This window comes from Cynocephalus volans, chromosome 9 (genome assembly GCF_027409185.1).
Source record: "Cynocephalus volans isolate mCynVol1 chromosome 9, mCynVol1.pri, whole genome shotgun sequence".
Classification (NCBI taxonomy): Eukaryota; Metazoa; Chordata; class Mammalia; order Dermoptera; family Cynocephalidae; genus Cynocephalus; species Cynocephalus volans.
Genome location: NC_084468.1, coordinates 42612332 through 42624953, shown reverse-complemented (window position 1 = coordinate 42624953; position 12622 = coordinate 42612332). Strand labels below are relative to the sequence as shown.

The following is a 12622-nucleotide window of genomic DNA, read 5'->3' as shown; positions in this document are numbered from 1 at the left end:
AAGAATTTATAATGATATTATTTTATTCTTTCCTTGCAGGGAATGTCTTGGGAAGCATGAGGTGAGTTGTAGGCACAATTTTTAAGTAAAGCTTATAAGCTGTACCTCTTCTATACCAGAGATGTTAGAAGTAACAAACGCTTATGAAAATCAACTACAATGTATATTGAGAAGTTAAAATTAAAAAAATAAGTTAAAAAAAAAAAGTTAAAAAAAAAAAAGCCACAAAGTAAAAGTATTGTTATTTCAGTGGTATAAAGAGTACAAGAGCTTGCCTACTAATTTTAAAAATATACAGTGCTTTTATCTGAGAATTAGCCTGTGGATGTGCGTTCACTGTAGAATCATTATATTGAATTTACCTTTTAGGGATAGAAAGTTTTGCTTCTTGGCATCTGTTTTTTTGGAATTTTTTGATAGGTTATTTTGATTTTGATAATCAACATTATTACTAATGAAAGCATATTAGACTTTGTAAAGTTTGTTTTCAAATGATGGCAGAGTCATTTTGGGAAGATGGGTCCAGAACGTTTTCTGTGTATTGTGTGTGTTGTGCTACCTTTTTTTTTTTTTTTTTTTTTTAAGGTGAGTCCATTACCGTGCCATGCTATAGGACCCTACTCTTGTAAGAGAGTTTGTGGACGAACCTTAGATTGTCAGAATCATACATGTATGAAAGAATGCCACAAAGTAACTGAAATTGATGCCTGCATTGGCAAAAACAAGGTAATAGCCTTAGGTTGAATGTATATATGCTTACAATATTCTTGAAACATTTTTTTCAACAATTATACCATAAATATTTTTCCATTTGCTTTAGTTTTTTTTCCTCTTTCTTGCCCTCACTCCTTCTCCTTCCTTTCCTTTCCTATGACAACTGACTTTAATGGCTTGGTGTATACTGCTCTGTATCTTTGGGTTTGCTCATGATAATGTGCCTTTTAATGTGGAACTCTTTACGTACTATACCTGTGTTAATATATAGGGTATGATTTTATAAAAAAAGATATAGAAATTAGGTATCTTCTTAGATAGTAGGTAGCAATATCATCTCTACTTCTTTCCATTCGTATCTCTGAGTTTAGTCTAGAGAATTTGCTCTCAGCTATTTTTCAAACATGACACATGATAGACGATGTTCACAATTTTAATAAATTCCCAATCTTTTGTTGGAAAGTAAGGAGCATCACAGATGTGCAGTGTGTGTGTATGTGTGTGTAATTCACTAAAACCATTTTATGAGCATATGAGAAACCAACTATTCAAATATCTCTAAAAATTGCCATTTTGCAAGGATGAACAAATGTAGCTGATCAAATTTTAAATAATATTAAACTTTATTTTTAAAATAATGTTTTTTTCTAGACTTTCATTCATAGGGAATCCTAATAATATTAGGAAGTATCTTAATGAGAAATAAGCCAGAAATTTTAACCTTCACTATTTCATTAAGTAACATTAAATTTATATATGCTTAAATTACTAATATGAATTATGTTACTAAAATTTTAACTTGCATTTTTAGTGACTTTTTTCTTTGATTTAGTAATTGTAATGCATGTCAACATAAGTACTGATAATATCATTCTTGTTTATGTGCAGACATATGAAGGTACTTCAAAAAGTTTGTGGAAAAATAGAATTGAAAGATAATACAAATCAAAATGTTCATTGAACATTTTGAAGTACTCTTGTACACGTAAATGTATTGCTTATAATTTCTTCATCAATCTATACCTTGATCCTCAGTAGAAATTCATGATAAAATGAAAATGATTTGGAATTATAAAATTAAACTAACAAATCATGATAATGATTTAAAGTCCTTTTAACTAGTTAGAGTATATCTGCCTAATGGCTTTCTTCCTGTTGATTTTCAGAACATCAAATGAGTCTGAAAAAACTCATTTTCAAAGCTGTTATGACTGATTAGGGAATTATTGTGGATTATCTCTACATTGCTCCCTGGGTTAAAACTTCTATTTTTCTTTTTTAATGAGAACTGGATAAGATATTTGACAGCCAGACTTGCTGTATTTCCTAATTAAGATAGTTTTTCCTAGAAGATAATAGTTGATATTGGAAGTGATCCAGGAAGATATTATAGCAAGCATAGATTCAGTGATTTTTTTTTTTTTTTTCCCCCATAAGTGGAAGGAGCCTTATATTATCAGTGTAATGCTTGTTTTGCAGATAGGGAAACTGAAGCTTAATATTGTCAAGTGATTTGTCCATGATCATGTAAGAAGACAGTAGCAAATCAGAAAGCAGTATCCCTGATCTCTTAACTCCCAGCTTAGTATGTTCTTCTACTTAGATTATTTAAATAAAAGATTATTGCAGGTGTACCAATAGCTAGGAAGAGCAAATGAAATAGATTATGTGTGTTAACTTTGGTTCTCGTTGCATATTTTGTGATTCATTGCCTATCCTTCCCCCAGTCTTTCCCATTTCAGAGATTCAAAGCTGTATTACCATTTTTACCCAGCTGCACAGATGAAAGACGCAGGAATCATGCTGGATTTCTTTCTTACCTTCATTATTTTGTCCCATAGAAAATCCTCTTAGGTTTATCTTCAAACTAGATCTTGAATCTGATCATTTCTCATAACCTCTACCTTAAACATGCTCACTAAGCCACCATTGCCTCTTATCTATATTTCTGCAATATTTTCCCAACCAACCTTTCTGTTCCCACTTTTGTTTTGCTATATTACCAGATTCATCTTTTTAAAAATGTAAAACAGGTATTACCTCCCTACTCAATGCCGTTTGGTACCTGTCAGTCACACTCAGATTAAAATCCAGAGCCTTATGATGGCATGTAAGGCTCTATGATGATCTAATTCCTGACTGCCTTACCTACCTCTCATCTGACTACTCATCACTCTATTGCTTGCTTGCTTCTGCTTCTGTTCTTGCTGTTTCTTGAACATTCCACATTTGTTCTTACCTCAGAGCCTTCGTGCTTATTATTTCTTTTCTCTGGAACTCTCCATTCTTGTGGCTGTCTCCCTCATTTATCTCAATTTCTTTTCAGACATGCACTTTATCAGTCTTTCTTCTTGTTACCATCACTCTCTCTTATCCTACTTTATCTTTCTTTTGAGTACTTAAAAAGACATTATATTATGTTCTTTACCTCCCCACTAAATGTAAGTTCTAGGGATCTGTCCCATCTGTTCTGCCTGTATCAATGCCTCGCACATAAATGCTGAATAAATATTTGTGGAATAAATGAATATACTTTTTAAAACCTAAAGGAATAGAAATTAGGGCCGGCCCGTGGCTCACTTGGGAGAGTGTGGTGCTGATAACACTAAGGCCGCGGGTTCGGATCCCCTTACCGATCATCTTCAAAAAAAAAAAAAAAAAGAAATTATTTATAGAAGAACATTTTTATGATTTTGAAACACTTTTTAATCCTAAATGTCAAAAAATAGCTTAGAATTTCATTGATAATAATTACTGTACTTATAGCTGTATTTAGGAATGATGATAAAAATGTTTAATCTTTAAGACTTAGTATCTCTGTCAATAGATCCCTGACCTATTTTATCTTAAGCATGAAATGTGAAAATAAACAGTATCCTGCAATAAAAATCTTTAACCTTCTTTAGTAGATTCTAATACTGGTTACATCATTAAATTACTAGAGCAGAGAGAGGTGCCTTTTTAAGTTATATTGAGGTACATTTATTTGTAAACGTAATTTCACTTTAGTTCGTTATTCAGAAATAAACTACTGATCATTCTCCTTTTTCACTCTATATGTGTTTCTCTTTGGCAAAATGACATAAATATCTCCAGAACGTTGTGTGCTTTGGAATTTTTATTTATGTATTAACAGCGTGTTGTTTTCTTCAGTTTAATGAGGATTGTGCTTGTTGGATGGAAATTGTTAGTATTTTACTCTCTATATTTTTTTCTGCCACTAACTATTCTTTAGGAGCTAATTTACATTTTTAGTAGGGATACTTCATGTAGTAAAGTTCATTTTAAAGGTGAAGCAGTTTGATTTAATGATGCTAATGGGCATAAAAATCTATATGAATAATGGTCATACTGACAGTCTTGCTATTCTTCATTTTGAATATTTTTAAGATGAATGACAGCATGTACCATTTTATTAACTGCATTTCTAAGAGCTATAGAAGTACTTTATTTTACTGAGATGTGTAAATTTTATAAATTTAATATATAGAAATGTTAGACTTCTGTACTTAGGTGGTTTATTTCCTTGGTGTTTTTCAGGCTGGCCCAGAATGCCTTCATTGTGAAGAAGGGTGCTCTAAATCACGGCCACTGGGTTGTCCTCATCCATGTGTTTTGCCATGTCACCCTGGAGAATGTCCACCTTGTGTTCAGATGCTTAGAATAAAATGTCACTGCAAGATCACAAGCTTATATGTTGAATGTAGGTAAGTGGACTGAAGAAATATTCTTGTTTTACTAAAGTTATTTGAATTTTTAAAAAAAATAATTCAGAACCTTTCATACTTTAAGGAATGTTGTTTAGTTGTGTTCCTTAGATTCTAGAGGCCTAGATCTTCCCATAGAGACCTGGAAGGAAGAAATGTAGAATACTCCGCCTCCTAGATATTGTACTCTGATTTAAACCAGGGAAATTCTAGTTCTCTTACATTTCATTTGGCAATTTTGTGTAAGATTTTGTTGGAAAAAAATTGTATCATTGCTTTTTTAAAAAAATGAGAGAAAATCTCCTATAACAGATTGTTCAAATAATTGTGTCAAACTAGAATTTCATTCTGTCAAAATTTGACTTGTACATAAAAGATTTCCTTCTTAAATTCAATCAGCCTTTGTTCATTTCTTCTTTTTTCTTCCCCGTTTATGTTCTTGGGTTTTGATTTTATGGTTTGTGGTGGTGGCGTGTTGAAGGTTTCCATGACCATGCTCACATTTGGTAATTTGCTGGGAAAACTCACAGGATTCAGCATATAGTTACACTCACAGCTATGAGTTATTAGAGCAAACAGATACAAAGCACATTCAGCAAAGAGAAAAGGCACATGGAGTGAAGTCCTGGAGAAACCAGGCACAAGCTTCCAAAGTCTTCTCCCAGTGGAATCACTTGGGATGTACTTAATTCTCCCAGCACTGAGTTGTGATGATGCTTGTAAAATACTGCCAACCAGAGAAGTTCATTAGAGATTCAGCACCCAGGGTGTTTATTGGGAGCAGATCATATATGCAGTCTGCCTAGCATGTACCAAAGTCCCAGGCTTCCAGAAGGAAAGCAGCCAATCAGCATGAACATTGGTTTGTGTAAACAGTTTAGGCATAGTTAGCTGCTTTTATCAGTTCTGGGAATGATAGGAACCCTCCCAGAGTCCAGGTTCCCCAGTATCAGCCAAGAGCCAGTCTTACAAGGAGGCCTTGTTGACTCCTTTTCCTCTAAATGCTTCTTTGATGATATTTAACTCAGTTTAGAATATTTGTATTCCAGTTTTCATCTTCTTTGTAATTCATTTTGGGTGGGGAATAGGAACGGATTTTCCTCAGCTGAAATCATTTTCTATTTTCTGTAGTAGTTTTTTCTAGGTATCCATTATGTCTCTTTATTTTTGTGGACAGAGCTAGAGGTTTTGCATTGTTTATAAGATTTCTAGATGATCGCTCTCTTCTGTCACTGTAGCAAAATATAATTTTTTTAATGGTTGGCTTTTTAGAGTGGTGTTGGGAAGAGGGGTTATGCGTCTTTCTTTTGCTTTGGTTTTCTTTGATCTTGCAGGATCCTAAATTTCCTTTCTTTTGCTAGCTTTCCAAAAGGTGCTTTCCCTTTTTGTCTTCTTCATCCTAGAGTGTTGTCTTTCCAAGATTTCTTACTTGAATTGTGTGCACTTTTTAAAGTTCATTCCCTTTATTTAGTGCACTCATCTACCAGGATTTTTTTAAAAAATATTTTTACACTTCGGTGTACTTTCTTTTTCTGGTGTGATTTTAGCTGTCTCCTCTTTTCTGTTCAGTTTTCCAGAACTCCTCTAGCTCTCTGAAAAGACTTGCATTGGGAGTTTGAAAAATAGCTCTACTAGGAAGTGGTATTTATTTTTCTACTATGGGTAATTTGGGGTTTGTAGAAACCCCTAGTTATCTCCTAGTTAATGCTGGGGTCATAGGATTTATTTTCTTTGTCATTAATGAGATGTATGGTTTTTTGGGGGAATGTGTGTATAATTTGGATTGAGGTGGCTTCCATTACCTTAGGACTCCAGAAATTCTTTTCTTTTCTTAAATGCATGTTAAAGTGTATGTTTTTATATAGAATTCTTTATTCTCAGTATGAGGGTACTTCAAAAAGTTGATGGAAAGATTCGTATTATCTTTCAGTTCTATTTTTCCATGAACTTTTTGAAGTACCCTCGTGTTTGTTAAACATGAAAGTAAAATTTCATTTACTTTCAATTCAGTGAATTATTTTGAGTCATCTTTTCCTTTCAGACTCTCTGCTGTGTAAATTCTATAGAAATTGGATGTGAAAGATACAGGCATTGAAAAGTTAGTTTATTTCTAATCATAGAGTAACAAGAATAAAATGATATTAACTTTTAAGTTCAGAAGTGAATACCCTACTTGCAAGAATTAAAAATATGCAACAATTTTTAATAGAGCCAGCATAAAAGCTTTGTGGTATTAAGTGAAACTTTGCCAAGAAAATTGAAATCCTACTTTAGACTACGTTTATAGTTAATTTAATATATATTTAAGATAACAGTTTTATTAACATTAGTGGGGCTAAACATATGTTTTGGCAGTTAGTCTGGTTAAGAAGAATAGGAAAAGCAAGAAAAGAAAGGATATAGGAAAGGAGAAGAAAAGTAATGGTTAAGAGAAAAGTGAGACACATAGATAGGAAGTTTTAGATTGTCACTAATTACTGACACATGCAGTGTCTATTGGATTCTGTTCAATTATCCATTAGAAAGTAGGTTTATTCCTTTGTGTCTGTGACTTTTTTCTGAATTAATCTCTGAGTCGGATATAAAAGCACGGACAGGTCTAAAATGATCAGATCTACAATGAATTAATTTCTAACATCAATAGATAGCTAACCCCCAAACAACCAAGCTTTTTAAATAAGCTTACTGCACTCCTCACTGAATTGCCTAAATTCCTCAATTTGAAGTAACATATTAAATCACTAGTTTTAATTTTTTTATGTGGATGCATTAAGAATATGAATTATAATGATCTATGAGGAAAGATAGTAGCTGGAACTATTAAAAAGAGCCCAGGCACAGATGTTATTTTGTGTGCATTTTATACTTCCATCTTAACAGTGATTATCCTTTTGGTATTTGACTTGTTGGTAGTAGATAAAGGACTGGATGGTTTGTTATCAGAACAGTAAAGTAATTTGGAGATAATTGTTACAGGTAAAGAAATAAGAAATAAGATAATCTTATGGACATGTTTAAAATTGTGAATTATTTTTAGAAAAATCTGAATGTCATCAAAACTTTCTCTCCTACTTTTAGAAAAATAACTACAGCTGATGTAAATGAAAAGAACCTCCTCAGTTGTTGCAAAAATCAGTGCCCTAAAGAGGTAAGCTTTAATATAGGACCTTTTAAGTTTTGTTCCTTGGGTATAGTTTCTCTTGGATTTTTTTTTTTTTTTCCTTGTTTGGTTGTCTTATTTCAGGTCTTTTCTGGACCCACTAGAAATGTGTGTGTTAAAAGAAAATATGATTGATGTCTATAAAAATGTAACACATAGTTACGGTAGATGCACATCTATTTATGAAATTTGGGGATATTAGGACTAGGAAAGACCCTTTGAAGATTTTTTCTTTAAGAAAGCAATTGTAAAGATAGCTTAAATACTATTGACCTAGTGATTACCCTCCAAAATGTGATTCAGACTTAAAATATAAATAAGAACTGTGTAGGCTGTTAGACAGTAAATTCCATAGTAGGTTATTTTAAAAATTAGGTGTGTGTGTGTGTATGTGTGCGTGCTTGTGTATGCATCTGTGGTAGTGGCATAGTGTAGGAAGATAGACATTCACATCCACAGCATTTTAAAGATAGTATCTTAGAAGATACCTCTGTATATTTTCATTATGGCCTTTAGTGCTGGTGTCATTCAGATAATTAATCTTTAAAGTTAATTAAATTAGTATAAAGTATTCATATATAAAGTTGTGTTTATAAAGATTCGGATGCTTAAGTATTGCATCAAAAGTGTTTTGAAAAAATTGTTCAGGGTAAAAAGGTAAAAATTTACTAGTGATTTATCCTGGGAATAATTTGAGAAACCAAAGTAGTCCATCTACATTTGGCTAATTGGAACGGGAAGGTGCTTCTTTTTTTGTTGTTCAGAGTGGGACAGTGACAATTATTTGATTTGAGTAGACATTTAAAGAGGAATCCTTTAGACTTACAGATGTACTAAATAGTACCTCTTATCTTTAAATTCTTTGTTTTTATGAGTGTTTCTCATCCTATTTATAGTCAGAGATGACAGCTAAGTTGTAAATACAGTAGCAGTCTTTGATTGAATATAAAGCAAGAAGCAATGCTTTATATGCCTTTTTGTTAATATTTCCTTTTTAAAGCTTTTGACCAGTTTTTATGGACTTCTGTTTATTTTAAGAACTGTTAGGAATTGAACCCGAGAGTTTTACAATTTATGTAAGATCATAAAAAGACCATTTGAAGCAATAAATGATTATTTAAATAATCCTGTCTTTGTTATATAAATGAAACTAGGGGCATGGGATATTTCAAATTTAATTTTTTGAATTCTTCAAATCTTGAATTTTCCCTTGTTAAAGTAAGTTTTCTTCCATTCCAATTCAGATTCCAGGTAATAAACATTTGAGAATATTTTATTTAATCTGACTCAGTAACTTGGTATGGTTTTATAGTTAGAAATATGATAACTTAATTCAGGGGTTGCTGATTTGCAGTTTAGCATTGTTTTAACTATGATTAAGTTTTTTGTTTGTTTGTTTGTTTGTTTGTTTTTGATGGCAGGCCAGTATAGGATTGAAAACTGGACCTTGGTTAATAGCACCATGCTCTAACCAACTGAGCTAACTGGCCAGCTTGCTGTGATTAAATTGTGATGCTGTTATGACATTTGATAGGACTAGATGAGTGGGTACTGTTTATTTAAAAAATTGCTATCCGTTTTCATGATTTTGGATTTTATATTCATTCTGGATTCCCTGTATTGCTAGGATTTCCTTGTGCTTTCTTGAAAAATATGTTCATAGGTTTGGAGCAGTGCAAATGGTAGTTATAGTTTGAAATATAGTTTGGAATCTAGGTGTGGACAGGTGAATTTCAGTGTCTTTAGTAGAACTTATTTTGGTTTATGTCCTCTTGACATTGGTGATGCTACAGCAGCAATTCTCAAACTTTAGTATGCATCAGAATCACTTCATGGGCTTGCTAAAACACAGACCATTGGGCTCCACCCTGGAGTTTCTGATTTTGTAGGCCTGAAGTTGGGCCCCAGATTTTCATTTTTAATAAGCTCTTAAGTAATGGTGATAATGTTTGTTTGTGAGCATACTTTGAGAACCCCTGAGCTACAGAATCAAATCGTAATTAGGATCAACCAAGAAGTATGTCACTTTGAATCTGGAGTAGGTATCTTGTTCCCACAGTTAAGGTATAGGATTTTGATAAATTCTGATATACTGACAAATTCTTATTTATTTTCTCCTATAGTAGAGTTGTTGTGGGCAGGGATTATGTCATATTTGTCTTTGTATCCAGTGTCGAGTTCCCTGATTGTACACATTAGGCTGTTGGTAAATGTTTATTGAATGTGAATGAAAAAATGAATTGTGGGAATGGCATAAACATATCCGTCCAGCTCCACTGCTACTTTAATATACACTTCATGTGTCTTCTGGACTGTGTTAATTAGGTTTGAATTTAACTAAATGAAAATATAAAGATGCCATAACTGCACCTTTCAACTATGCCCCATATACATATCCTACTTTTCTTTTTTAAGAGATATAAAGAGGAACCAAATAGAAGTTTTGTTTATTTATATTTTTTAATATGGTACAGGGCTGAAATTATTTTATTTTTTTAATTTTTAATTTTTTAATTGACAAATTGTATACTCTTGTACAGCATATTTCGAAATATGTATAATTGTGGAATGACTAAATGGAGCTAATATGAGCATTACCTCACATACTTATTTTTTGTAGTGAGAACACTTAAAATCTACTCTCAGCAGTTTTCAGGAATACAATACATTGTTATTAACTGTAGCACTGTGTTATACAATAGATTTCTTGCTTATTCCTTCTATCTAACTGAAATTTTGTATCCTTTGACCAATATTTCCCCAACCTCCCTCCTCTCCTCCCTGCACCCTGGTAGATACCATTCTACTCTCTACTTCTATGAGTTCAGCTTTTTATAGAGTCCATGTATAAGGGAGATCATGCGATACTTCTACTTTTATAAATTATTTCTGAATCTAGTGTTATTCCCACATAAACTTTTCTACTTTTTACTTGGGCAAATTATTTACCTTTCTGTAACTCAGATTGTTCATATATAAAATGGGGCAATAATAATACCCACTTCAGAGTCCTATTAAATTAAATGAGGTAATAATATGTAAAGGTCCTAGTACATGGTAAATGCTGTATATGTGCTAGCTATGCTAATGCTGGTATGGGTATTTATCCACAAAGAATACTGTTTTGCAAGCTTCTCTTAATTCTTTTGAAAGAAAGCTTTTCTTATTATTGGGATTAAAGTGGAATATTTTGATTTAGACAGTAGTATTGATTATGGTAAACCATTTGCTATGACTTACTGAAGTGATAGCAGAAGGTTGTTTAGGGCTGAATAAAGTAGAAGACACCCATCCCACTTTGAAAGGGGAGGACATCTCATTTTTGAATGAAAACCAGGATTGGATGTTTTAGAAAAACCTCTAGTTTTTGCTGTGAAATCTGTAATGAAGATAGAGTCATTATATATTACTCATTTTAATCAGCTTTCTTTGTAACTACTTTTCAGTTCTTTCAGAATGTAACCTGGCTTTTGAGATAACACATAATTTGTGCATCTAACAGGGACATGGTCATGTGATTTGATTATTTTAAACAATGAATTTATACTGAAAAGTACATAACACATGTATGTATAGTTTAAGAAGTAGTTAAAAGGTGAATACTACATAACTTCACCCAGATCAAAAATAAAGTTTTGTTGTCATCTCAGAAGTCTATTCAGGTACCTGTCTGACTGCAGTTCCCTCTCTCTGTCCTGTGTGTTCTTATATATATTTGTCATTTTTATTTCATGTAACTGTAGTCCATTTATTCCATCATATGAATACACCGTAGTTTATTTGTTTTACTGTGGGTAGACATTTGGATTCTTTCCACTTCAGATTGTTATCAAAAATACTGCTGTGAACATTCTTGCTTGTACATCCTGGTGTATGTGTGTACAGATTTTTATAAGCATGTAGTAGTGCAATTGCTTGATCGTAGGGAATGTATAATTTCACCTTTAACAAATAATGTCAGTTTGATTTCCAACATGGTTGTACCAATTTATAATTAGTAAATTTTCCAATTATGGAAAATTATTAGACTGTAAATTGGTGTAGCCATTATGGAAAATGGTATGGAGATTCCTTAAACAACTTCAGATAGAACCGCCATATGATCCAGCAATTCCACTGCTGGGTATATACCCAAGGGAATGGAAAGCATCATGTCAAAGAGATACCTGCGCCCCCATGTTTATTGCAGTAGTCAAGAGTTGGAACCAACCTAAATGTCCTTTGTTGGACAGCTGGGTAAGAAAAATGTGGTAAGAAAAATACACAATGGAATATTACTCAGCTATAAAAAAGAATGAAATATTGCCATTTGTGGCAATATGGATGAACTTAGAGAAAATTATATTAAGTGAAATAAGCCAGGCACAGAAAGAAATACCGTATGTTTTCACTCATAAGTGGGAAATAAAATAATAAACATATAAATAAAAGAAAGAAAGATACAACATTCACAATAATAATACATTGAACTTTCAAAAAACTTCTAGAACTGAGGTTGCTGGAAGTAGGAAGGGGTGGGGGAAAATGGGTAAAGGGTGACGAATAGCAGTGATAGTGTATATTACCGAATATAATAATTATTTTGATGTGAGCATCACATATGGCATATGAGCATTGCTGTTCAACTCTGTATCCCACAGATACGTACAATCAAAAAAAAAAAAATTATTAGAAAGTTTCCCAACTTGCAGTCTATGAAAATTCCTATTGTTTCACATCCTTGTCAACACTTGGCATTTAAAAAAAAATTTTACCTATCTTTTTACATCTTGTTATGTTTTTAATTTACATTTCCCTGATTACTAGTGAATTTGAATACCTTTCAGGATTAGTGATGTTACTTTTACCTGTGGGACATATGTTGGATACCAGCACAGTGTGCTTCAGGACATATTTCAGTTCTTCTAGTTGCAAGCTGCAAAATCAGTTGTGGCTAACTTATGGCAAAAAGAAGATATATGCAAGTACTCCAAAAAGTTCATGGAAAAATGGAATTAAAAGATAATTTGAATCTTTCCATGAGCTTTTTGAAGACCCCTTG

At 32.6% G+C, this 12622-nt stretch overlaps 1 protein-coding gene across 3 annotated transcripts in view; it reads left to right on the top strand.

The window, feature by feature from the left end:
* The window catches only part of NFXL1 (nuclear transcription factor, X-box binding like 1), a 61682-nt gene that overhangs the window by 39437 nt on the left and 9623 nt on the right, over nt 1–12622 (top strand). For 2 of the 3 annotated variants that reach the window (XM_063108091.1, XM_063108090.1), the window contains 4 exons: nt 40–61; nt 586–726; nt 4255–4421; nt 7500–7569. In XM_063108091.1, the coding sequence (XP_062964161.1) occupies nt 40–61; nt 586–726; nt 4255–4421; nt 7500–7569 (400 nt within the window). Of the gene's footprint in view, nt 1–39; nt 62–585; nt 727–4254; nt 4422–7499; nt 7570–12622 lie in introns of those variants that run through there. The other variant, XM_063108092.1, reaches the window with a different exon arrangement.